Source organism: Halichoerus grypus, chromosome 1, assembly GCF_964656455.1.
Source record: "Halichoerus grypus chromosome 1, mHalGry1.hap1.1, whole genome shotgun sequence".
Lineage (NCBI taxonomy): Eukaryota > Metazoa > Chordata > Mammalia > Carnivora > Phocidae > Halichoerus > Halichoerus grypus.
In genome coordinates this window covers 214206964-214233499 of record NC_135712.1, presented here as the reverse complement: position 1 = coordinate 214233499, position 26536 = coordinate 214206964, and the positions used below count along the sequence as shown (strand labels likewise).

General features: G+C 54.9%; 1 protein-coding gene across 1 annotated transcript; it reads left to right on the top strand.

Moving 5' to 3' along the window:
* Nucleotides 1-6314: 6314 nt before the first annotated feature.
* GNA15 (G protein subunit alpha 15) lies at nucleotides 6315-26131 on the top strand. The gene is made up of 7 exons (XM_036116123.2): nucleotides 6315-6837; nucleotides 13817-14001; nucleotides 17524-17678; nucleotides 18258-18386; nucleotides 20858-20987; nucleotides 22070-22223; nucleotides 25202-26131. Exons 1-7 carry the CDS (start codon nucleotides 6693-6695, stop codon nucleotides 25426-25428), a joined length of 1125 nt encoding a protein of 374 aa, XP_035972016.1. The 5' UTR covers nucleotides 6315-6692; the 3' UTR covers nucleotides 25429-26131.
* The last annotated feature ends 405 nt before the right edge of the window (nucleotides 26132-26536 follow it).

The following is a 26536-nucleotide window of genomic DNA, read 5'->3' as shown; positions in this document are numbered from 1 at the left end:
CGGGATGTGTCATTCTGGGTCTGGCTCTCTCGCTGAGCCTGGTGTCCTCGGGGTCCCTCCACGTCATGGCAGTGGTCAGAGTCTCTTTCTTTCTTCTTCAGGCTGAATAATCATTTTATGGATGAAGCACTTTTTGCTGTACTGTCCCTCCATCAGTGGACACTTGGGTTGTTTCCACCTCTTGGCTATTGTGAATCGTGCTGAAGTGAACATGGGTGTGCAAATACCTGTTCGAGACCCTGCTTCCAGTTCTATTGGGTATAGACACAGAAGTGGGATTGCCGGATCATATGGTCGTTCTCGATTTAACTTTCGGAAGAACCACCAACCCCTTTGCCAGTGTCTGCCCCGTTTCACACTCACACCAGCCGTGCACAAGGGTTTCAATTTCTGCACATCCTCCTCTGGTTTTATTCCCTTGTCTGTCTGTCCCTTGTTTATACTCCTTGAAGGCCCATGGTGCCAGGCACTGTCCCAGGCCCTGCGGTATGGCGAAGGAGGTAGCCTCGCCACCAGGACTTAATCTATGAAGAAAAATAGAGCGGGAGGGCAGGATGGGTAACAATAGTGACAGGAGAGGGCATTGCCGGTAGCGGGCACAGCCTATGCAAAGGTCCTGGGGCAGCACTGGGCTTACATGTTGGAGGAACAGCCAGGGGGCCTGTGTGGCTGGAGCAGAGTGAGTGAGGGGTAGAGAAGGAGGAGGGGAGGGCCAGCGGAGGGGACAGGAGCAGGTCGTGCAGGGCCTAGGGGACCACGTGGGGAGGACTTGGGCCCCAGGGAGGTGGAAGTCCTGGAGGGCTGTGGGCTGAACAGGGCGGGACCTGACTCGGGTGCTCACGGGCGCCCTCTGGTGGCCGCTGACGGGAGGGTGGACTTGGGGGTGAGGGCGGGACTGGGGACCAGGGTGCAGGGGACTGCGTTGGTCCTGGCGGGCGTGATGGGGGCTGACCAGGTGGAGGAAGAGGAGGGGCAGGATCCGGGAAGTGGGCGGCGGGGAGGAGCAGGCCCCGCTAGACTGCTGGCGCACCTGGACGTCATGCCCCCCGCGGCCGGCAGGTGCCGCTCGCCAGCTCTGGCCTCCCCGCCCCCCTGCAGCCCTAAAGCGCATTTTCTCCGGGGGAGGACCTCTCATCCCGCTCTAATAGAGAAACCAAGGCACCGAGTGGCCAGTTCCCTGCCCTGACGGTAGGCCAGCGGTTGCGGGACTTGGGCGCCAGCCGCAGCCTGTCCAGCTAGGCTCAGGCAGGGGCTAAATGACAGCGCGGAAGGAGAACAGTAGGAGAATTTCAAGTTGGAAAACCTGCAGGGCCAGGTTCGCACACCCACAAAGCCTGCCCTGTTGACCCGTCCACCTTTTGGTTGCTGTGAAGGATGCTGCTCTGAACACAGGTATTAAGTACCTGGGTTCTGCTTTCCATTCTTTTGAATATAAAACTGGCAGTGGGAATCGCTGGATGAAGACTTTCTTGTCTTATCCAAATAAATGATTCATCAGTTAAAAACTTGGGATCCCAGCATTGCCTTTGGGCCACTCCTGGGGGTGGGCATGACCTTAGGTGTGGCCAAGGGCAGGGTCCAGGGAGGGACAGCCATGGACTCCCGGCATCTGAGGAGTGGGAGGTACTTGGAAATGATGTAAATATCCTATTCTTCATTAAGCAGAAAAGACATTTTTAAAAGATTTATTTATTTTAGAGAGAGAGAGAACGCGTGTGCGCGAGTTGGGGGGGGGGGCAGAAGGAGAGGGAGAGAGAATCCCAAGCAGACTCCCTGATGAGTACAGAGTCTCACACGGGGCTCGATCCCAGGACCCTGAGATCATGACCTGAGCCGAAACCAAGAGCTGGATGACCAACCGAGCCACCCAGGCGCCCCAAGCAGAAAGGACATTTTTAGTACCAGAGAAGCAGAAAGGAGCAAGTCGTCTATGAATAAAGGAGACAGGGAGGGAAGGAATGAATGCATCCCACGAAAACTCACCAGAGCTTGTGGGAGTGTAAATTGGTGCATGCACTTTGGCAAAACATAGTATCTGGGAAATACCTCATAACCTAGCACTGCCACACATAGGTATTTATCCACAGAAAGTCAGACAGACGGTCACCAGACGGCGTGTGCCGAGTGCCCACAGCCAGTTTGCTCAGTGCAGCCCTGAGCTGAAATTTAACCAGACGCCCATCAACAGTACAACGGGAGGATAGCGAAGCATGGGGATCGTACTCAACATATCTGAAAGCTGCTGAGAGTAGATCTTAGGCTTTTTCATCCCAGGAAAACAGAATGTGACTACATGTGGGTCCAGATGTTAACTGGACCCCACTGTGGTGATCATTTCACAATATAACACAAATATTGGGTCTGTATGCTGTACACCTGAAACCGATACAAAGTCATGTCAATTAAACATCACAAGTATCAAACGCTGATCAGAAAAACAAAAGAATGGTTGAAGAGATGGTGGGATACTCGGCCGTGAGGACTGAGGACTGAACAACCGCGTGCGGCGCGGAGTCAGGGGTAGAAACCAGACTCTCCGGAGTTCATCTTGTGCAATTCTACTCAGATAAAGTTCAAAACTGGCAAAAATGAAACACAATGTTTAGGTTTGCTTAATTCGGTTGTGAATTAGTAAAGTGAAGAAGCAAAGAGGGACTTTACCTAAGAGAATCAACTCACCAGAGTTCACCAGATGATTCAGGTGGGGATGCACGAGATACACAGGCAAGATGTGGAGGGCCTGAAAGGAGATGACAGTCTTCTTAACAAATGGTGCTGGAACAACTGAACGTCCACATGCAGGAGGAGGAGGAGAAAGAAAAGGAGGAAGGGGAGAAGGAGAAAGAAGAGGAGGAGGGGGAGGAGGAGGGAGAAGAAGAGGAAGAACCTCAACCTACACAAAAATGAACACGAGGATCGTAGATCTAAATGTAACGTGTAGGGGTGCCTGGGTGCCTCAGTCGTTAAGCGTCTGCCTTCGGCTCAGGTCATGATCCCAGGGTCCTGGGATCGAGTCCCGCATCGGGCTCCTTTCTTGGAGGGGAGCCTGCTTCTCCCTCTCCTCCCTGCTCTGCTCTCTCTCGCTATCTCTCTCTCTCAAATAAATAAATAAAAATTTTTTAAAAATTAAGAAAAAAAATAAATGTAATGTGCAAAACGGTAAAACTCCCAGAAGAAAAGAACAGAGAACATCTTCACGGCCTTGGATTTGGCAAAAGGTTCTCAGATAAAACACCGAAGGCATGATCCACAGAGTTTAAAAAATGGGCATTGAACAGCATTGAAATTTAAAACTTTTGCTCCATGAAAGACATAGTTAAGGGGATGAAAAACCAACCTACAGACTAGGAGGAAATATTTGCAAACCACATACCCAATAAGGGACTTGTATCAGGATCATACAAAAATTTCCCAAACGCAGTCATAAGACAACAACACAGTAAAAGAAACGGCAAATTACATGACTAGATCCTTCCCCGAGGAGGATACACGGAGGGCGCCTAGACACCGTTAGTTCATCGGGAGGACAGGGATTAACTCCCTAAGGAGACACCATCACACACGTCTCAGAATAGCTAGAATAGGGGCGCCTGGGTGGCTCAGTTGGTTAAGCGACTGCCTTCGGCTCAGGTCATGATCCTGGAGTCCCGGGATCGAGTCCCACATCGGGCTCCCTGCTCGGCAGGGAGTCTGCTTCTCCCTCTGACCCTCCTCCCTCTCATGCTCTCTGTCTCTCATTCTCTCTCTCGCAAATAAATAAAATCTTAAAAAAAAAAAAAAAAAAAAGAATAGCTAGAATGAAAAATATGGACACCACCACGTGTTGAAGAGGACGCCAAGCAACAATGGTGTGTCATCCATCGCGGCTGCCCTTGCACAATGGTGTGGCGGTTTTGGGAAGCTGTTCACGGTGCCTTGCAGACCCTGGCCCTGCAAATCCCACCTCGAGGGATTTATCCTGGAGAAATCAACACGTGTATTTGTAGCAGCCAGTCTTCACAATCACCCTGCATGGGAAACAGCGCCCCGTGTTCTGTGGATGAACCTTGCTGGGTGGTGTCCCACAGCCGCTCAGCGGTCAGAAGGAGGCCTGGGACCCCTGCTTGAAGACGTGAATCTCAAACGCTAAGGGAGAGAAGCCAACCTGACAAGCTACATAAGAGTAGGCTTGCTTTGATAAGACATCCTGAGAAATATTTTAAAAATCATGGCAATGAAGATCAGCGGTTTCCAGGGACTGGAGCCGGGTGAGGGTCTGAGGACCCGGGGGGGGGCGGGTACCTGGAGGGAGATTTTCAGGGGATGGAGCCACATCCTGGCCACTGTGAGGGTGGTAATTTCCATGCCTGTACCTCTGTCGAAACTCATAGAAACGCACACCCAAGAAAGTGAATACAGCGCCATGTAAATTTTAGAAATGAAGGACAAGATAAATCTTATTACCAAAAAGTGCTCCCTGGACACAGGATACCGTGGAAGTCAGAGCCGTATGGGCCGCTGGGCAGAAGGAAGGAACATCTGGGCACCCTCCTGGGGCTGACGACATCCTTCGTCTTCGCCTGGGTGCCGATCACGTGGTTGTTGGTTTCACAAGAATTTATTAGGTTGTATATTCATGTTTTATGTGTTGTGTGTGTGTGTGTGTCTTGAAAATATGCACCCAAGCGCACCCTGGTATTCCCGAATGAACTGAAACATGACAGATGTCCCACACGGCGGCTGGTATGGAGAAAGGAAGCAGCTCACCTGTCAAGGGACCAGAAAGGAGATTTATTTTGAAGCTGGAGAGATTCTCAGAGGCTGGGCCACTAGAGGGGTGGGGATGGAGGAGCTGGTTCATTTTCTCTGAGGCCCCTGGCAGCCACAGAAGATGGTAAGCCAAGGCCCCCACACCCTGGTCCTGTTGTGGCCTGTGGGGGCCTGGTGTCCCCTCGGGGAAACACTCGGCAGGGGGGGCCCCTCCGTGTCCTGTGCGTCTGTGACTCAGCCCGGCCTCCTGGTTTTGCCAAGCTGGTTCTTTCTGTTCTGCGGCCCTCCCAGCTCTGCCTGGCTCAGACCTATTTCTGCTTTTCTTCATCGGCCCCAAGAGTGGGAAGTCGCTCAGGCCTCCAGCCTTGGGGAGCACCTCTCCTCACAGCCATCCGGTTGTGGGCGGGAGGGCGGGTGAGCAGGGCAGCGCCTACCAGCCCCAGTGACCCAACGGGGGGGGGCCCTATCGAACTTCCCATCTGCCATTCGTTATGAATCAACAGCAAAGAAAACCACACAATCCCGCCGGCCGTGCGTGGGGGAGGGCCAACGGTTGCTGCTGTGTGATCCAGGCTCTTCTCTCACCCTCTCTGAGCCTTGCTACCGCCATCTGAGAGGTGGCCAGAGGCTCCCGAATTATGCGTACCTCCAGGGGGAGGGGTTTTCCAGAACTTTCTAGAGCTTTCTAGAACCTCTTAAAGGGGGTTCTGCACCCAAACAGGGCAAAGATGTATGGGATTGGAGACAACCCAAGACCTCCCCTTTTGCTGTGAGCGTCTGTCCAGGAAGCGGCTGTGACATTCCCCTTGCTGTGTCACCATCCTGCTTCTAGGGTCCTGGGGGCTCAGGGGGTAGGGTCAGGTGGCCCCGTAGCCTCGCCCGGAGAGTCCCTGAACTCTCCCTGAACAGCTTCAACTCCCAAGGTCCCCCTACGCCCAGGCTGCCTTTTCAGCTCCTTCTTCTGATGCCGGTCAGTGTGACCTTCCTTGACCCCCTATTTAAAACCCAGCACCCCAACATCCCCTGCCCCCTGCTCTGCTTTGTTTTTTGTTCAGAATAAATGTATCACCACCCAACAGGCTGGAATATGTTTAAAAAACTGTGTTTCTTCATCCGTGTCTCTATCTGAGATGCTAGGCAGGGAGGCCGGGGATTTTGTCCTTTTGTCCTTTGCCTGGCACGCAGTAGGCGCTCAGCAAATATTTGCAGGAAGAAGGAACAGCCCCTCCCCAGGGCTGCCTGGTCAGCGCTTGGAGCCCGGGGCCCCGCGGACTCCCAGCCCCGTCTGGTCCTTCTGCCGCCGCTGTCGGGGCTGTCCTGGCGCGTCACTTCCTGGCTCCGTGCCTCAGTTTGCTCATCTGCACATGGGGGGTAACAGGAACTCTCATACATGGGAGCCCTGGCCTTCACTGTTTTTTGAAAAAGATCGTTATTGGCCTTCTGATGATGTCTCCTAATTGGCTCCGTGGAGGGGAAGAAGGGGTGGGCCCGGGGCCAGCCCGGAGGCGGGGTCAGAGGCCCAGGGAGGATGGAGTCCACCCCCTTCTCCAGAATGAGGAAGGAGGGCCCAGCGGGCGCTGCGGGAGGCTGACTGTGGCCAGGGCCTTTCCTTGACGGCAGCCCGCCCTCCCCGGGGGCACCCACCCTCAACCAGTTTGGCAGGGCCAGGCGGGCAGGTCTGGAGATGGGCGGGGAGCCCTGAACCTCCACACCTTCTTGGGCTCCTCCTCCTGCCCCCGCCCGCCTGTGCCAGGCACTCAGGCCTCGCTGAGCCGGGCGCTCGGTGCCCGAGGCCGGGAACTCAGGGGTCCCTGGGGGTGACCCCCCCCCAGAAGAGCGAAGCCCCCCGCGGCGGCGGCCAGGAGCCCTCCCCGGGCCGGCCGGGTGGGGTGCCCTCCCCGGGGCCGGGGCCATGCCGCCTCGTGCCCGCTGAGGCCCCCACCATGGCCCGCTCGCTGACCTGGAGCTGCTGTCCCTGGTGCTTGACCGAGGACGAGAAGGCGGCGGCCCGCATCGACCAGGAGATCAACAGGCTCCTCCTGGAGCAGAAGAAACGGGACCGCGGGGAGCTGAAGCTGCTGCTGCTGGGTGAGTGGGGCCGGCGGGGCCGGCGGGGACCGGGACGGGGACCGGGACGGGGCCCCCACCAGGCTGGCAGAGTCTGGGAGCCCATTTCTGGGCGCGGAGACCGAGGCACAGAGACACCCGGCTCCGGGCACCTGGCAGGGCGAGTGCCAGAGCGGAGGCGGCCCAGGGCGGCAGGCCCAGCACGCCCTACCGGATCCGGCTGCAGAGTCAGGAGCTCAGGTCTGCGGCCTGCCCAGGCCTCGCCGGCCGGCCGTCCACACAGGCCCTCCCGCCCTCTCCCCGGCCACACGGCCCGCCCCACGGAGGACTTGACCATCTGCGGAGTCCCCTGGGCAGCATTGTCAGTCGGCCCTGCCTGAGTGACGGGCGGGTTGACTCATTCATTCATTCATTCATTCAATCAAGAAACAGTGAATGCGGGGCGCCTGGGTGGCTCAGTCGTTAAGCGTCTGCCTTCGGCTCAGGTCATGATCCCCGGGTCCTGGGATCCAGCCCCGCATCGGGCTCCCTGCTCAGTGGGAAGCCTGCTTCTCCCTCTCCCTCTCCCCCTGCTTGTGTTCCCTCTCTCGCTGTCTCTCTCTCTGTCAAATAAATAAATAAAATCTTTAAAAAAAAAAAGAAACAGTGAATACCTCCTGGGGCGCAGCAGCTACAGACATGGGCAATGTCCCGGCCTCCGTGGACCTCATCTTGCCATGAGGGAGACAGACGCTAAGTTAGCCCGTAAACCAACGAGCAGATAAAATAATTTCCAGCGGCAAGAAAAGCAGGAGGAAAAGAAAACAGGGTGGGAGGGAGGAGTGACGGGCTCGGTGGGTTGTAAGGCTCTGAGATTGCGGCCCTGGGAAGCTCCAAGTCTTGTCCCGCTCACATGTCCATTCCCCACGGACCTTGCCCTGCATGGGACATCCTGAGCCCCAGCTGGGTGGGGGGGGGGTGCAGGGAAGGTGTCAGGTGTCCCCGAGTCACAGCTGCTGCCCGGCCGGCCCTGGGCCAGGAGGCTGGCCATCTGTGTGCTGGCCTCGCTCTTCCCTGGCTCGGTGGGCAAGGACCCCAAGGACCCCGAGGAGTGAAAGCATGGGACCCCGGGACTGCGCCTGAATCAGGGCCCTTCTCACTCTAGTCTTACATGCAGTTCCGGTAAAAGACACCCCCCCCATTTAGTTTTCCAAGGAAGCTGGCACGGGGATGGCCTGTCGGGTCCAGGCTCTGGCCCCGTGGCCTCTCAGACCCCAGCTCCTACTCCTTCCTCCCATAATCCTTTGGTGGCCACTTGGCTTCTTTGCTTTTTTTCATGGACTATTTTGTTTTCCTTAAACTTTGGTAAAATCTGGGGCGCCTGGGTGGCTCAGGCGGTGAGGCGTCTGCCTTCGGCTCAGGTCATGATCCCAGGGTCCTGGGATGGAGCCCCGTGTCGGGCTCCCTGCTCAGCGGGAAGCCTGCTTCTCCCTCTCCCACTCCCCCTGCTTGTGTTCCCTCTCTCGCTGTGTCTCTCTCTGTCAAATAAAAAACAAAAACAAAAAACAAAAAAAACCACCACTTTGGTAAAATCACCAATGAGGCTGTCTGAGCCTGGAAGCTTTTAATTAAGAATTTAATTACTTTAATAGCTATCTCTGATTTCTTCAGACCAGGTAGGTTATTACAGTAATAATAGGTATGATAGATGATATGTGATTGATTACTTTTTAATAATAATATTATTAGGGCTAGCTAGGCTATTTTTGGTTGTCGGTGACTGTCAAAGCACTTGCCCGTTTCTTCAAAGCTGTCAAAGGGATGGGCATCCAGTTGTCTACCACAAGCCCCTCATCATCCTTTTCAGGCCCAGAGCATTTGGGGTGGTGTCCTCTCTTTGGTTCCATCTGCTTGCTTTTCCTCCGTCCATCAGGCTCGGGTTTATCAGTGTCGGTGATCTTTCCTTGCACACCTCAAGTTCATATACCCGAACCTCAGGGCCTTTGCACATGCTGTTCTCCTGCTAGGACCTGTCAGCATCACCCACGCCTCCGCACAGCTGGTGCTCTCACTCCAGGCAGCATGGCCCATGTGTCTCCTCCTCGGAGAAGTCTTCCAGGACTCGCTGACTACAAAGGTCGTCCACCCTTCTCTTTCCTCCACTTGATGCACTTGATCTTTCTTCCGAGCGCTCACCCACTGACATTCTCTTAGACTTGTTCACTGTTCTTCATTGTCTGTCTCTCCAGTGATACAGCAAACAGCACAAAGGTGGGGACCGTGTCTCTTTCATTCATTCCCGGGGTCCCCAGCATCCGGCCCAGGAGCACGGTGACCCCGACAGAGAACTGATGCCCAGAGCAAACTTTATAAATGAATAAGGGAATGAATGAGTCCTGTTTCAGGGGCGATTTCCCCTGGAGCTGCGCCAGAGCTGGGCGGTCCCTTGCCCCTACATGGCTCTGACCACGCCGGGCCAGCCCCGCATCAGGAAGCCCCTTCTGCTGGTGTCAGGTGGGGGGAGGGGAGGTTGTCCACGTCCCATGTGCTGATGGTGGCCCTGTGGACCGTGCTGTGGACTGTGGTCTTGACCACCCCCCCCACCCCCAGCTCTGAGGGCGGCCTTCACACCACCCTCCCTTCTTGAAAACAGGAATTGAATCCAAAAGTTATTTTTTCCTGGAGGTGGCTGATCTTTTTGAGGAAGTAGGCTGAGGGGCCAGGGGTCTGTCCTGGACAGGAAGCGACTGGCTGTTGGGGAGTGTGGGGCATCAGAATGAATCCATTAAAGGAGCCAGCTCTGTCCGCAGCGCCTGAGGTAGATAAGATGGGGAAACCGAGGCCCAGAGAGGTGAAGCAATTTGCCCAAGGTCACACAGCCAGGATCAGAACCTAGAATTCTGGTTCCAAAGCCCATGCATTTGACCTCCCTGTGAATGTGCTCCTGGAGAGAAAAGCCCCGATTCCCCAATGACAGATGGGGAAACTGAGGCCCAGGGAGGTGACAGGATTGGGCTGGGGTCGGCAGCCTGTCTGAGCCTGAGCTGGACATAGATGTCAAGCTGCCTGCCCTCCAGCTGCCCAGGCCTGGCTCCCTGTGACCCCGAGGCCCCGTTTCCTGGAGCGGCCACCCACCAGGGAAGGAGGCTCACAGTGTCTCGTGATGCCCGGGGTTGGCACAGCCCCTCCCAGTGTCTGCGAGGTTCCGCTTCCTCACCCATCCCCAGAAGGAAGCAGTCACTTCCCTCTGACCTGCCAGGTGGGCAGAGCTCTCCCTACGGCCCCCAGCCCCACGGGGTGAGGAGGGGGGTCCCGAAGCCGGCCGGGAGCCTGGGGCTGGAGAAGTTCCAGAGTCCTTCCTGGCTTCAGGATAGTCCTGGCCTGCAAAGAGGGGGTTCCACCCGCTGGAGTGCTCAGACTTCAGCCTGTGACCCATCCGTGAGTCACACGATCCATCTTGTGGGTGGTGACCAGGATTTTTTTTTTTTCCTTTAATGAAACAGAAGAGAAGAGAAGAAAAGCAAGTTAGCTGCTGCTTTGTGAGACCTGTGCTTGCCCTCCACACTCCTGGGGGAGACCGAGGTCTGAGAGGGCAAAGGGCGCGGTCCCCTGCGCTGGCCTCAGTACGCCCCCCCCCCCAGGAGCTGTCCAGCTTCTGAGTGTCTGCGGCCGGATGACGTCATCTGATACTCGGATGACGTCGTCTGATACTCGGGTGACGTTGTCTGATACTCGGGTGACACCTGACCCGGCTGGCTGGCCGTATCCCATTTTGTTGGCTCAGGACCTGTAAAGGCTTGAGTTTACTGCTCTGCTTCTCCTCTGGCTGTGTGACCCTGGGAAAATCACCTCACCTCTCTGATCCTTGGGTGTCATCTGCAGATTGTAAGCCAGTGGGAATCTTTGTGAGGATCGACTGAGGACAGGCATGGACTGTTTTGGCCCAGGGCTGGGCAGATGCCAAGAGTTAAATCACGCTCGCTGTGATTATCTTTATGGGGAACTTTCTGGTATCCTACTTAAAACCCGGGACTCAGACGGAACGAGGTTTACGAGGTTTACGTCCCAGCTCGGCCACTTATCAGCTGCATGGCCCACGGCAATCCCATCAGCCTATCTGGGACTCAGTTTCCCCACACGAAGAGTGAGCCAAGAGCCGTCCCTCGGTCCGGGCTCACGGCCACCGCTGCCATGCTGTGTTGCCGGCGCTCCGGGGGCTGGGTGTTCTCCCCCACCCCCCACCCCCCACCCCGGGCTCCTCGGCTTGACTCCGGCTGTGATATCTGCATGGACATTCCCCCCGCAGGGACATTTGGTGAGCTGGATGCATCCCTTCCTAGAACCCAAGAAATTCCGTAATCTCAGACACATACGGCTCCGCGTTGGAGAGTTTCAGCCTGTGGACCCGTGGCGTGGGATGTTTGGGTGTTTGGGGGAAACTTTTTATTTTGGAATAATTTTAGATGTACTGGAAAATGGCAAAGGTAGTACGGAGGGTTCCTGTTGACTCCTAAACGGCTTCCACTCGAGTTCACATGTCGGAGAGCACAGCACGTTTGTCACGGCTGGGAAATTCACGCCGGACTCGGAATGTGACTGGTTTTCCGCTGGGGCCCTTTTTCTGTTCAGGCGTCCCCTTCAGCATCCTCACTTTTCAGTTTGAGATACTTTCAGACCTCGCGGAAAAGTGGCGCCCGATTCTTCTGCAAATGTTGACATTTTACCATTTTCCCTCTGTCCTCCATCTCTCTCCCTCTCTCTCTGTGTACACACTCTATGTATCCAGATATGTGTGTATATTCATAATTTATATAATGAATACTTATACCTATAATTTGTTTTACTGTATATTCGTGTATTTAATACAATACATACTCATTTTTTATCCCCCTGAACTGTTTGCAAGTAAGTTGCAGGCCTGACAGCTTTTTACCCCTAAATACTTCATGGGTTTGAGTCCCACCACAAAGCAGGGACCCTCCCAGGACGAGGATCAAGAGCAGGTGATGAGCGCCGTGCAGAACCTTCCACCAGCCTGGCCCGCACACCTGACTCACAGCCTGGCCACTCTCCCCTTTCCCTGCCAATGTCCCTCAGGACAAGAGAAAAACACCTCTTTCTCTTGGACCTCGAGTCCAGTGGACTTAACGAATACCTGGTGTCACCCCGGCCTGCCCTTGTTGCCCTCAGATACGTGGGGACAGGGAGCTTCTGGGGGGGGGATGCAAGACGGCACCTCCTCTTCTCTCTGCTTCCCACCCTCCCCCCAACCTCTGCTCCCTCTGCCCCATTTCCTCTTTCTGGGCTCCAACCAGACCACCCCTTCCTTTTCTGCTGCTTCCTGTTCCTTCCAGTCTGACACCCTGTCCCTGGAAGGACCCCCTGCCAGTGTCCCCCTGGAGCTGGGCAGGGCAGGAAGGTGTTGGAGGAGCCTCCTGGTCCCACACCTCCTGCCTGGCTGTCACACTCACTTGACAAAAGGGGAAACAGAGGCACACAGAGAGGGAGAGTCCAGAGCTCAGACAGCGGGGCATTGAGCCTTGGTCTCTGAGCTTCCAGTCCCGGGCTGTTGAAGATCCAAGTGTTACTATCACAAGCCCAGGGCTGGCTTCCTGGGTGTGAGGCCGGGGCAGGCCCACAGCGCCCTGGGCTCAGAAGGGCCTCATCTTGCCCTTGGCCCTGCAAATTGTGTAGCTGGCCCTGCAAGGACCCCTCTGGTCCCTCAGCAAGGTCTTGTTGAGTCTGTCTTCCAAATATCTCTCAAACGTTCCCTTCTCTCCACCTGGGTGCAGCCCCCATCATCACTTAGCTAGACCTCCACCCCGGAACCCCTGCTCCTGCCCTTGCCCGCCACAGTCTGTCTTCACTGCACCCCCCGCCAGAGGATGCCTGTGAGGACCCGGGACAGGAGTACCACTCCCCACTGCCCTCCAGGGCTCCCACCTTTCTGGGGTCAATCAAAGTCCAAGTCCAAGTCCAAGTCCTCTCCGTGGTCCCTGAGGCCCTGCACCACCTGCCCCATCCCCACCCTGCCCTCCCCTCCTCCCTCTCTCTCCCTCACCCACTCTGCTCCCGCCACATGGCATCTTCGCTGTTCTCCAACACACCAGGCCTGGTTCTGCCCCAGGACCTTTGCACGGGCTGTGCCCTCTGCATGATGTGCCCTTCCTCCACATCTTGGCACAAGAGCAACCTTCCCAGACTTCAGATCTCAACTCCACAAGTCACCTTCACTGAGAAGCCGTCCCTGGCATTCAGCTATAGTCAGCTAAACACTATTTATTCTATTGTATTTCCTTCATAAAAGTTTCTCTACCCGAAATTATCATAGCAAATAATAACAGCAGTTCTAACTAGAGTCAATGCTGCTGTTACTGAGCATAGTGAACGCCAGTGTAGCTCTTCCTGTGTCCAGGCATGCTGCAGGCCAGGGGTCCACGAGCTTTTCCTGTACAAGCAGATGGTGAGTATTTTCAGTGCTGGGGGCCAGGCGCTCTCTGTCCACCTGCTCAGCTCTGCTGTTGTGGTGAGGAAACAGCCATAGACCATTTGTACACACATGGGCGTGACTGTGTGCCAATAAAACTTTATTTATGGGCACTGATGCACGAATCTCATATCATTTCCACGTGTGACGAAAGTCTTTTTTTTTTTAATTCCTTTCTGTTGTTTAGAAATGTAAAAACTACAACTGTAAAAAGTATTAGAGATGCAAAAACTACCATACGAACTGTAAAAACTTGCTGGCCACGCAGAAATCGGCAGCCAGCTGGATCGCCCTCAGGCCATAGTTTGCTGATCCCCCCTGGGAGCCCCTTACAGTGAGCTCCTTCCCTGGGAGCTAGCGGGCAGGGTCTGTTGCGAACCCCGTCTTACAACTGGGGAAACTGAGGCCCGGAAGGTGAAGGCGCTCGCCCAGGGTCACAGAGTGCGGCCCTGGCTGAGCCGGGATTTGAGCCCTGGAGGCTTGGGTGGTGGGTGGCGGGAGTCCCAGGGCTGAGCTGCTCGTGTGCCTCCCCAGGGCCCGGTGAGAGCGGGAAGAGCACGTTCATCAAGCAGATGCGCATCATCCACGGGGCGGGCTACTCGGAGGAGGACCGCAAGGGCTTCCGGCCCCTCGTCTACCAGAACATCTTCGTCTCCATGCGGGCCATGATTGAGGCCATGGATCGGCTGCAGATCCCTTTCAGCAGGCCTGAGAGCAGTGTGAGCATCCTGGGGCCTCTCCTGCTGGGCTTCAAGCTGGGTGGGACCCTCTGGACCTCAGGGTGGGACCATGTCCCTGCAGTGTTTGTCCTTCTGTGACTGGCTTATTTCCCTTAACACGATGTCCCCCAGGTTCATTAGTGTTGTTATCTATTGCAGAATCCCTTTCTTTTTTAAGGCTATGTAATATTCCAGCGTGTGTGTGTGTGTGTGTGTGTGCACGCACGCGTGCGCACGCACATGAGGACGCGCGCCCGTGCACGCACCACTTTTTCTTTATTCATTCATCTGTTGATGGGCATTTAGGTTGTTTCTACACCTTGGCCGTTGTGAATCGTGCTACAGGAAACACGGGAAGCTAATATCTTTTCAAGATCATGATTTCAATTCTTTTGGTTAGACACTCAGAAGTGGAATTGTGGGATCACACGGTAGTTCAATTTAAATTTTTAGAGGAACCTGCATGCTGTTTCCCACAGCGGCTGCACCAGTTTGCATTTCCCCCAACAGGGCACAAGGGTTCCAGCTTTGCCACATCCCTGCCAGCACCTGTCCTTTGTTTGGTATTTATAATAGGCATTCCAACAGGTGTGAGGTGACATCACCTTTCTCTAATCAGAAAGCTTGTGATTTTGAATCTGAGCTGGTCCAAGGACCTCAGAAGAGCAACTGGGGCTGGTAGAACCTTCCTCACAGGGCTGATAGAAGAATGTGATCTATTAAAAGTGCTGAAAGCTCTCAAAACGGTGCCTGGAGTGTAGTAGGGCACAGTAAGCATCGGTAGATGGGACAAAACCCCTTCCAGCTGGGTGCCATCGTCCCCATCTCCTAGGTGAGAAACAGGAGGCTCAAGGAAGGGAGACACTTGGCTCAATTTTCACAGTCCACAAGTGGAAGACCAAAGATAAGCACCCACCAACCACACCACCACCTTTGGTTATGCTGCTTTGCTTTACAGAATAACGTTTTTTATTGCGATGTAACACACGTGCCAAAGAAGCCAGCTGGCGAGCTCAGTGAATCATCACAAAGCAAAGACACGTGTGTTACCATTGCCCGGGACGAGAAGCAGAACGTGTCCCCAGAGGCCCCTCCCCGACATCGCTACCCCGCCCCGGGCTAACCACTATCCCGTCTCCCATCAGCATATTGCCTATTTTTGAACTTCTCCTACATGGAATTAGACGGAATGTTCTGCCATGTCTGGCTTTTGGCACTGCACAGTGCATCTGGAATTCTTCCATCATTGGGGGCATAGTTGTGATTTGTTCCTTTCTACCATATATATTTTATGCAAAACTGTGCATTTCCGTTGGGTATCTGCATAGAAGTCGATGTGGATCATAAAGTGGATTAGGTAAGGAGGAAGCACCAAACTGTCCCCAAGCAGCAGCATGTGAAGAGTTCTGCTTGCCCCAAATCCTAGCCAACACCTGATGCTGTCCCCTCGTGTTAGCCATTCTGGTGGGTTCTTGGTCTTATTTCATTGTGGTTCTGATTCGCATTTCCCTGGTTAATAAGGAGGCTGCACAGCTTTTCATGTATGTGTTGGACACTTGGGTATTCCATTTTGTGAAGCACCTGTTCAAAACTTTTGCCCATTTTTGTTTTTGTTTTTAGTTTTGCCCATTTAAAAAAAAAAAGTATTGTCAGTTTTTTTCTTACTGATTTGTAGCAGATTCTTTGTATGTTCTGGATACGAGCACTTTGTTATGTATTTTGCAAATACTTTCTCCCCATCCGTTCCTTGCATTTTCACTGTTTTCATGGTGTCTGGATGAATAGCTCTTAATTTCAATGAAGTCCAGTGTGTCAATCTTCTGGTTAATAGTGTGTTGTTGGGGGGGGAGGTTGGAGCCAGATTGAGATGTTTTTCCCCCCAAGGTCGTGATGAGACTCTCTATTGCTGTCGTTTAAAGGGAGCTTTGTTGTTTCATATTTATATTTACATTCCATTTGGAATTGATTTTTGTGTAGGGTGTGAGGCAGGGATTATGTTTCTTTCCTTCCACCCCACCCCCCCACCCCCCGCTCCCCCCAGGACAGATACTCAATCATGCTAGTGCCTCTTATGCTTTTCCCACTGTACCACAGTCTCATCTTGGTGATAAATCAAGCGTTCAAATGTGCCTGGACCCGCTAATGATCTTCTGTTCCATTGGTCAATTTATCTACCTTTGAGTGAATATCACTTCATGTTAATGATTGTAGCTTCCTAATATCTAGGCTTCGAGCCTGTTAGTGTAAATCCTGCCACTTTATTCTTCTCCAGAATTGTCTTGGCTACTTTGGGTCCTTTTGCTTTTCTACATAAAGTTTAGAATTATCTTGTCAGTTTTTGCTCACACACACACACACACACACACCCCTTCACACCTTTCTGGGATTTTGGTAGAATTGCATGGAATCTGTAGATTAATTTGGGGAGAATTGGCAGCTTAAAAAAAATGCTGAGTCTTTCAATCCACGGACATGGCATAGCCCTCTGATTATTTAGATCTTTTAAATTTTTCTTGGTGGTGTTTTCTACATTTCAGTGTAGGGAGTTTTCACATCTGTTGTTAGATTTATTCCTAGGTATTTGATATCTTTCAGTGCCACTGTAAATGGGATTTAAATTTTTATTATTTTATTTATTTATTTTGTTATGTTATGTTAATCACCATACATTACATCATTAGTTTTTGAGGATTTAAATTTTTAAAAATTCCCACTGATTCGTGGTTAATATATAGCCACCCATTTGAGTTTTGTTTATTGATCTTGCCTTCAGGGACCTTGCTAAGTTAACCGGTGTATTCTGATAGCTCATCTCTAGGCTGTTTTGGATTTTCTACATATAATCGTGTTACCTGTGAATAACCACAGCATAACATGCTCCTTTCCAAACCTGACAGCTTTCCTTTCTTTTCCCCGTCTTATGGCACTGGCAAGGACCTCAGTACAGGGTTAATTAGAGATCGTGGACATCTTAGTCACATTTCCAGTCTCAGGAACACACAGATCCACACAAGCTCACATGCATGTGCCCAGATGCACACCCACACACACGCGGATTCACAGGCATATGCAAGCCCCCCCCCACATACCCACATGTGTGCCCACACCAGCGCAGGAGTCTGATCAGCACTGATGCCTTCTTGCTGGAAAGAAAGGAGGAGAGATGGAGAGGAGGTTGCTGTGAGGAAGAAGGGGAGAACGTGGGCCACTGGGCAGGCGGCTCAGGCTGCACGTGCCTCTACCTCCCCGAGAGACCTGGCCACGGGGCTTCATTGCGTTATCTAGTCTGTGGTGGGGGCACCTGTAGAGACTTGACTCGTCCAGAACTGACGTCCACCTGTGTTCTCTGAGGCCCCTCTGCCCTCCATCTGGGGACAAACTCGTGTGGGAAGGAAGGAGCAGAGCAGAGGGGTGGAGCGGGACAGCAGTGTGCGGGGGCTCCGTAGCAGAGAGAGGAGGTGGCTTGCAGGCATGTGTGTAGGGTGGTCCCGCCCCTGACGTGCCCCGTGCATCCCTCCTCAGCACTATGCCAGTCTGGTCATGAGCCAGGACCCGTACAAAGTGACCACTTTCGAGAAGCGCTACGCCGTGGCCATGCAGTGGCTGTGGAGGGACGCCGGCATCCGGGCCTGCTATGAGCGCCGCCGAGAGTTCCACCTGCTCGACTCGGCCGTGTAGTGAGTCTGGGGCCCACGGGCAGCAGGTGTGGGGTGGAGGGCACAGCTGAGAGGCAGCCAGTGATGAACTCCTCCTAGGGATTGCTCTTGGACAGACAGGGCCCAGGCTCGTGGGCTCCTGATGTGGGACATGCGGTGGGGTGGGCTGGCTATGGATGGTCTTGCTCCAAAGTGATGTCATTCCTGGGGGGGCACTGACCTGCAGTGACATCATTCCTGGGGTGACGCTGCTCATCATCACACAGTGACACTGTCCTGAGTACCATGCTGGGCATCTAGGGTGATGTGACAGCTGGGGCTTTTCTTGGGACAGTGCCACTGGGTGACAGCTCCCCGAAGGTGACCCCCCCACACAGTGAGACTGTTCTTGAGTTCACACTGTCCTTGAGGTCCTGCTGCTCTGAGGGTGAAACGACTTCTTCCCGATGTTCCACAGCGTCAGGGTGATGCTTCTGGGCTACCTGCAGACCCAGAGATCTTGGCCCCTCCCCGAGCAGGGGCCTCACTGGGCTTTGGGTGGGGGGTCTGAGAAACAAACTAAGTCTGCAAGACTGGGCCTCAGGGCTCCTCACTCCACAGCTACCTGTCCCACCTGGAGCGCATCACTGAGGAGGGCTACATCCCCACAGCACAGGACGTGCTCCGAAGCCGCATGCCTACCACCGGCATCAATGAGTACTGCTTCTCCGTGCAGAAGACCAACCTGCGGTGAGCTCACAGCCCAGAGTTGGGGGAAGCTTCCTATAGGCGGGCAAAGGAATTGGGGCCCTGAAGGATGAGTAGGAGTTTCCCAGTCCCAGTCCTCAAGGGGCTTCCAGGCTGAAGGGGGCAGAGCTGGATCTAGACACCTTCAGCCCCCTTGCAGTCAGGTCTGAGACCTGGAAGAGCCCAGAGTGGGGCGACCAGAGCTCTAGGAGGGCAGGTCTTCCTAAGGAGAGGACATTGGTATTAGGGGCATTGAAGGATGAGTAGGAGTTCACTAGGATAAGTCTTGAAGGGCTGCTAGGTAGGAGGAGACAGAGACTGTGTGGTCAGTGATATTCCAGAGGGATTGATTCAGGGCTGGGGAAGCTCAGAGGTGATCCCCTTGAGGGGCTGAGGCTGGAGGTCAGGAGACTCAGGAGGAGGCAGGAGCCATGATCCAGGCAGGAAGGGTTGGTAAGGGCCAGGGCAGTGGTCATGGGGATGGAAATGAAGGGATGGTGCAAAAATCGTTTCGGGTGTAAAATGGGCAGGACTAGATGAGTGTAAAAATCCGAGAATCAAGGTGATGGGGTCAATATGTGGTGGCGGCAGCATGGGGGTATTCAATTAGACAACGAAGTCATTCAGGGCACTAGAGTCTGAGGGATCTGGGGCATCTGGGAGGTGGCTGGACATACACAGGCCTGAGCTGCAAGGCACAGGTGTGAGTGGCCACTGCAGCACGGGGTCATCCAGGCAGAATGATGACCAGTGTCAAAGACTAAGGCGAGATCAGGAAGAGTACACTGAGAGCAGTGATTTCTGGGATTGTGGTGAGAGGGTTATCTGTGACCTCAGCAAGCTCCCTGTCTGTAGGTTCATGGCAGGGAACTCTGGAGGGTGCAGGGTGAGGACTGCACACAGGGGTTGTGTTCACTTCACCCATATTGAGTCCCATGCTTCCCTAGATTGACCCCCTGAACATGCCCTTCTGGCCTTTTCATAGTCCTTACGAGGATGGTTCATAACTTTCTGTTTGCCATCAGTCTCCTCCCCTAATGGAGAGCCCCACAAGGCCAGGGAATGAGTTTGATTCTCCTGCTTTGCTCGTGATGATCAGCTCAAGATCAGAGTAGAAGTTGGTGAATGTGGGAAGATGATTGGAAAGATGGAAGGATGGACGAGTGGATGGATGGGTGAGTGTATGTAGGTGTAGATGTGTGGAGGGTGGGTGGATGGGCAGGTGAATGGATGGATAATGGACGCATTCATGGGTAGGTGGGTGGGTAGATAGATGGATAGACGGGTGGATGGATGGATGAGTATGTGGGTAGATGGATGGATAGGCGGGTGGATGGACGAACAGAAGGACAGACGGATGGATATGTGGGTGATGGGTGGGTACATGGGTGGGTGGATGGATGGGTGGATGGGTGGATGGGTGGATGGATGGGTGGATGGGTGGATGGATAAGTGGGTGGGTGGATGGGTGGATGGACAGATGGGCAGATAGATGGATAAATGGGTGGATGGATGGGTGAGTATGTGGGTGGATGAATTGGTCAAAGTTTAGGAATGAAGATAGAGGTTGGGGAAGCTCACAGGTGAGGCTGGGCTGAGGTGCTGATTTTCAGGTGGGAAGCCTTGAGTGTGTTCTTAGGCCAGGGACAGAGCTAATCCGTGCAGTGAGGGCTCAGAGGAAGCTGAGACTATGAGACTGGAGGCTGGCAAGTAGCATCCCCCACATCTGTCTCAGTCTCCAGAGCCCCGCTCTCAACCCCTGCACCTCCCGTTCTGTTCTGGGTTTCAGGGAATCTGAAGAGGCACAAGAGGGGTTGGTCTCAGGGATCGGGAGCCACAGGCACCAGCCTTAGTTGCCCGACCATACAAAGGGGCAAGTCCCTTCTTGCTCTGGGGCTTCTGGCATTTCCTGTTGGCTGCCTGGGTAACAGTCCCATCCCTGGGGAAATGACGCAAGCCTTGTTATCAGTGACCCACATTTCTTAGAGGAGAGAAGAGGAAGGCGGGAGGGCTCAGGCTTTTGTTGCCGTGTGTGGAGGTGGAGGCTGGGCCCTCACCCTGGGCCACACACAGAGGGGATGGTGTTGGCCCGTCAGAACAATGTGCACATCACGGTTGGGGAAACTGAGTTCTGGACATGTTCGGCAGTTTGCCCCAGGTCACCCGCCAGAACCAGGGCAGATCCCGGATGTGTCTGACCTGCTGTCCTCTACCCTGGGGTGGAAATCAGGCAGCCCAATGCAGAAGCTCAGCAAAGTCTCCCCTCCCGTGCCTCAGTTTCTCCATGTGTAAATAAGTTAACAGTAACACCTGCTTCACGGGGCTGAAATGCAGTAACACAGCAGAGCCCAGAGGCTGCCACCAATTCCTGCTGCTATTAAATATTGATCTGGACATGCCTTGGACGTGCCTGGGGTCTGGGGTGCCATGGCAGGGGTTCCTGATCAGGCCTGACAGGGGGTGATTCCCGGCAGGATCGTGGATGTAGGGGGCCAGAAGTCAGAACGCAAGAAGTGGATCCACTGCTTCGAGAACGTGATTGCCCTCATCTACCTAGCTTCGCTGAGCGAATACGACCAGTGTCTGGAGGAGAACAACCAGGAGGTGAGGGCCACCGCGGGTGCTGCCTCCTGCTGGCCCCGGGATGCACAGCTGAGCAGAAACCCCCCCTGCCACTCTTGAGTGGGTCTGTGTGCATCTGGCGTGGCTCTGAGCTCCACCCTCCACTCTTCCGTGGTCAGAGCATTGAGTCCAAGACACAGATCCACAAGCACCCCGGACTCTCTCTCTCTCAAAGGGATGCTCGAGCCCCGAGACATGGCCCCCAGGAAGCACAATGCAGCTGGCCTGGGAAAACAGGGCATGCCCCAGGGACGGTGTCCTGCTTTTATTCAGAAAGGCTGGGCATCGCTCTTTTTTGAACTCTTCTCCTAATTAGGACCTGGCTTGTTTCAGACGTTTGTGCTTTTAGGGGTTAAAGTTTCACACACACAGTCTGGAGACCCAAGGGTCAGATGCTAAAATTTTGACTCTCTGGCCAAATGAAACAGATTGAATTTGAGGTCATTCTGCCACAGATCTTGCTCGAATGCAGCCACCCGCCATGTCCTAGTTTGCTGGGGCTGCCATAATAAAGTGTGAAGTTCTGGGGGCTAGAGATACGCAGACGTCTCCTCTCCCAGTGCTGGAGGCCACACACCCCGGATCAGCATGTCGGCCAGGCTCGTTCCTCCTGAGCCTGTGAGGGAGACTCTGTCCCTAGCTCTCCCTGCTTCTGGGAGTCGCTGGCCATCCTTGGGCCACGTCACCCCATCTCTGCCTCTGCGGTCACATGGTCTTATCCCCCTGCATCTGTGTCCAAACGTCCCCTCTTTATAAGGACCTCTGCCATTAGAGGTAGCAATCTACTATGACCTCTTCTTAACTAGTTACATCTTCGAAGACCCTATTTCCAAATAAGGTCCCATTCTGAAGTTCAAGAGGGACATGAACTTGTGGGGGACACTAGTCAAGCCAGTAGAGGCCACACAAAAGCATGGGCACACCCCCTCTGACCCAGCCAGGAGCTGGGGAGCCCCCAGCTCCTGGACGTTAGGCTGACAACCCCATCCCCACATTGGGGGGGGGCTCCTGTCTGGGCCAAGTCAGCCATTGGAGCAATAACCTGCCTGTTCCCCCCAACCCAGAACCGAATGAAGGAGAGCCTGGCCCTGTTTGGCACCATCCTGGAACTGCCCTGGTTCAAAAGCACATCTGTCATCCTCTTCCTCAACAAAACTGACATCCTCGAGGAGAAGATCCCCACCTCCCACCTGGCTACCTACTTCCCCAGTTTTCAGGGTGAGTGGTCCTAGAACTCTCTATAACCTTTCACCTCCCGAAAGCAGCTCCCAAGAGAAATGCTGGTCCAGACTACCTCAGCCGGAGTCAGTGGAGTTTCAAATGGGATCAGACAGACCTGAGCTCTAGACCCAAGCCGTGAGTCTCAGTGTCCCCCTCTGCAGAATGGGGACAAAGTGACAGCCACCATCTCTCTTGATGCCGTGGCTTCAAGCAGGGGGCTCTAAGGAGGCAGGTGTTGTAGCTCTCTTGCGCGTGGGTCCGCTGTAGAGTTCATTGTCATAAGCCACACCTGGAAGGCGTCAACAACTATTTCCAGAATCTGCCTCGATTTTTGAGACTTCTTTTTCGATCTTCCATAGTCATCTTATCTATACCTAAGATAGCAGATTCAAAAGGAAAACGGTGCCTGACCTTTGGACAAGTCCTTCCAAGGCACATGGCTCGGTTTTCACAAACACAGCAACCCTCTTACATGCGGTGCCGGTAGCCATGGTCGTGTCTCGGCAAGCACGCATGAATCAGGACTAAGGAGCAGGTTTGGGAGTGAGCCCTCAGCGCAGCCCGAGGGGCAAAGGGCCTGGCCTTCTGGAGAGGAGGATGGGGGAGTTGGCCACGGCACCGTTTAGCATATCCTACAGAGCGGGGAGGTGGGGTTTGGGTGGGTCCCAGGAACGGGCTTATGGGCTTGCACTCTCCCTGGAGGGCCACTGTGAAGGGGCTGGTGGAAATATCCCAGCTGAGCCACAAACTGCCCCCAAGGTTAGGGGCTTAGAGCAGCCCTTTGACTTTGCTGCAGGGGCAGGAACTTGGGAAAGGTTGAGGTGGGTGCGTTCATCTTTGACGCGTATGGGCATCAGCTGAGGTGGCCGGGATCGAGATACCCCTCCAGCTTCTAACACCGTGTGTCTGATCGCTCTGCGCCCCTCTCCCTCCCTGTCCCCCCCTCCTTCCCTCCGCTGCTTTCTGCCCCACACCCCGCACCCCTCCCTGGCCCCATCTGGTGTCTCCTAATCCAGGGTCCCTTCATGAGGCTTGGGCTTCCTCACAGCATGGCTGTTTCAGGGTAGCCAGACCTCAGCCCCGGTTTGGGTCGGGGGAGCCTCAGAAGTCCCAGATGGTTAGAGATGCCTCACTCTATTGGTCAAGCAAATCACTCAGGCCAGCTCAGGCTCAAAAGGAGGTAAACAGACTCCCCTCTGGACGGCCAAATGGCACCCACCTACAGGGAGGGGAGTAATGGCGGCCGTGCTGGAGACAAGTTGGCTTCATTTCCTGGGACCACAAACTAGGGGGCAGAAAACCACCGAAATATATTCCCCTCAGTTAAGGAGGCCAGAGGTGTGAAATCAAGATGTCAGCAGGATTGGTTCCTTCTGGAGGCTCTGAGGGGACATCTGTCCCAGGCATCTCCACTAGCTTCTGGTGTTGCCTGCAATCCTTGGGGTTCTTTGACTTATAGACACATCACTCCGAGCTCCTCAGTTGTCATATGGCCTTCTGTGTGTGTGTGTGTGCCTTTCCTCTTCTTATAAGGACTCCAGTCATTGGCTACCGGGCCCACCCCAATCCAGTATGACCCCATTTCAGGCTAACTAATTACATCTGGAGACCCTATTTCCAAATAAAGTCATATTCTGAGGTTCTGGGTGGACAAGGACTTGGGGGGATGCTATTCACCCCAATACACAAGCAGATGCAGCTCTTAAGCTTGGTGACATCACCATGGGTGTGACCCTTGGCCTTGTTAGGGCTCAGAGCCCATGTGAGCCCTTCTCAACCAATCAGATCCAGAAGACGTGGGGGCCTGGGAGACAGATGTCAACTTATTCCAGCATGGTGGACAGCCCTTACTCCCTCCCCAGCTGAGCAGCCTTGGGAATGGGAACATGGCGTGGAGAATTTGGTGATGGGGATAAAGTGGACAGTTTTGAAGGATTGTTTTCCTTCACATCAAAGGGAACCTTCATGACTCATCTTTTTCTCCCAGCCAGAGGCTGGAGTACTCTTTGCCAACTTCTGGCGCTCAGTCCTTCCCTCTTCTGTACTTAATAACATCTGTGATTATAACAATAGCTCACACATCGAACACCGTTGGAAGCTCCCTGTGCAGTGGAATTCTTTCTTCTTACCACCACAGAGATGGGGAAACCGAGGCACAGGGAGGTGCAAACACTCCCCAAAAGCCACACAGCCAGTGAGTGGCAGAGGCAGGATTTGAACCCAGGCTGTCTGGATCAGGAGCCACCAGCCTTACCCCCTGGGTACCCTGCCTTTCTGGAAGAATGATGATAACATTCTGATTATTGAGTACAGAGCCCTCTACATGATTGCACTGAATCCTCACAACTCTGGGAGGCTTGGGACTGTTAGGATCCCCATTTTACAAATGAGGGAACTGAGGCTCACAGCAGTTGCATGGACTACCCTATAAGGCAACCCTACTAGTAAGTAGCAGAGCCAGGTCTTGGGCTCCAAGAGCCTTAGCTCGCATTGTGCTTAAGACAGAGAGACACAGACAGACGCAGAAACAGAGAGGCTGAGCGTGTCAGCTGCCTCCCCAGGGTGGCCATCCCTCCCCCTCTCTTGGCCTCGGTTTACCCACCTGCACTGCTCAGAGAGCTCTTTCTCTGCCACCCCAGGTACCCATCCCCTCAGTCCCAAGCCCAGCCAAGTGAGAGGGCTTCTTTCGGCCCAAAGTCCCAGAGCCAAGTCTTACTGGTCCATTCCAGGTCGTGTGACCATCAGAGTCCATTCCTGAGGCTCCCACTGGCTGGACCTGATGGTCATGTGACCCTCTAGAAAGACCGAAGACGGGCCGGCCTGCACGCGGCGCCCGGTCCCTGCGGCCCCTGCGGCCCTGATGTAGTCCACGTCCGGAGCAGGGTCTCCAGATCCCCCTCCGTGGCTCGGGGGGGAGTCTCCCGCCTGCCGCGCGAACCGCGTGCCCTGACTGCCCACCCCTCCCCGCCCCCCAGGCCCGAAGCAGGACGCGGAGGCAGCCAAGAGGTTCATCCTGGACATGTACACCGGCATGTACGCCGGCTGCGTGGACAGCGCGGACGGGGACAGGAGGGGCCCGCGCTCCCGGCGCCTCTTCAGCCACTACACGTGTGCCACGGACACCCAGAACATCCGCAAGGTCTTCAGGGACGTGCGGGACTCGGTGCTGGCCCGCTACCTGGACGAGATCAACCTGCTGTGACCCAGGCGCTGCTCCCCGGGCTCGGACCCGCGCGCGGCAGGCGGGACCTGCGGGCGGACCGGTGCGCAGTGAGCCCGGATGCCCCCTGTCGCGCAGCCCCAGGTCCAGGTGGCGGAAGGGCCGCGAGCGAGTCAGGGGTTGAAGGCCGGTCGCCGCCCCCTCCTTTCTTCGACCCTCACCAGGACAGCCCCCGCGTTTGCCCGCCCTTGACTCCGTTTACCTCCTCGGAAAGGGAGCACAGCGGCCACTTGGGATGGCAGGGTGGAGGAAGAAGTGAGGGGAGCAGGGGATCGGGGACTTGCCCCACCCCGGGGTAGGTCCTCTCCAGGGGGGAGGCCGCGGACCCCCACGGAGGTGATGCGCCAGCCCGGCGGCGGGGGAGCGGGCCTTCAGGCCGAGGGACCGGACTCTGGCGCCCCCCAGCGGACGGGAGGCGGCACCCACCAGCCTGAGGTCTGCGTGGCGCGGGGACTTCCCGTTCTGGGCGGGAAGAGACCCGGAGAGCGCTGTCCCTTCCAGAGTCTGCGCCTCAAAGTGTGTCCTGCCCTGTTTACGGACGAGGGAAACTGAGGCCACAGGCGTTCCCCCCACTTCCCAGGCTGGGGGCTCGGGCGCACTGCATCTTACAACTTCTCTGTATTTATTCCCTCCCCTTCTGTGGGGCCCCTTGCAAGACATTAAAGACGTGTCTGGAGACCTATGATTTCTTAGGGGCGTCCTGTGCCTCACTGCGCGGCCCCTTCTCAGGGCGCCTGTCCCAGGTGGGTGGCCACGTGGGGAAGGAGGGGAAGTTGGTGTTGTGCGCGCACCCGGGCAGGGCACGTCCTGGGAGCTGTGGGGCTGATGCGCTTGGAGCCGAGCGGTGGAGTCGGCGTCCCTCCCCGGCCTGGGGGTGGGGGGCGGCATTTGAGCCCAGCCTGTGTTGCTCCTCACCCCAAATTCCAGGAGCCACCACCACCTCCGATGAAGGTGGAGATGCGGATGGGGACGGCCGTCCCCCACCGTCCTCAGAGCCGTGTCACAAGCCGGCCCACCTCTGTTTTCAGATGGGAAACGGACACAGAGAAATGCTCTCGTTTGACTGAGGCTCCAGCCTGCGGGAGGGCAG

What these genes read in the sequence shown, in the direction of transcription:
- GNA15 (XM_036116123.2), top strand. Translation starts at nt 6,693, where the DNA reads ATGGCCCGCTCGCTGACCTGGAGCTGCTGTCCCTGGTGCTTGACCGAG. An exon ending in GCTGAAGCTGCTGCTGCTGG is followed by an intron (nt 6,838 to 13,816) that starts GTGAGTGGGGCC and finishes GTGCCTCCCCAG; the next exon opens with GGCCCGGTGAGAGCGGGAAG. An exon ending in GTGCAGAAGACCAACCTGCG is followed by an intron (nt 18,387 to 20,857) that starts GTGAGCTCACAG and finishes GATTCCCGGCAG; the next exon opens with GATCGTGGATGTAGGGGGCC.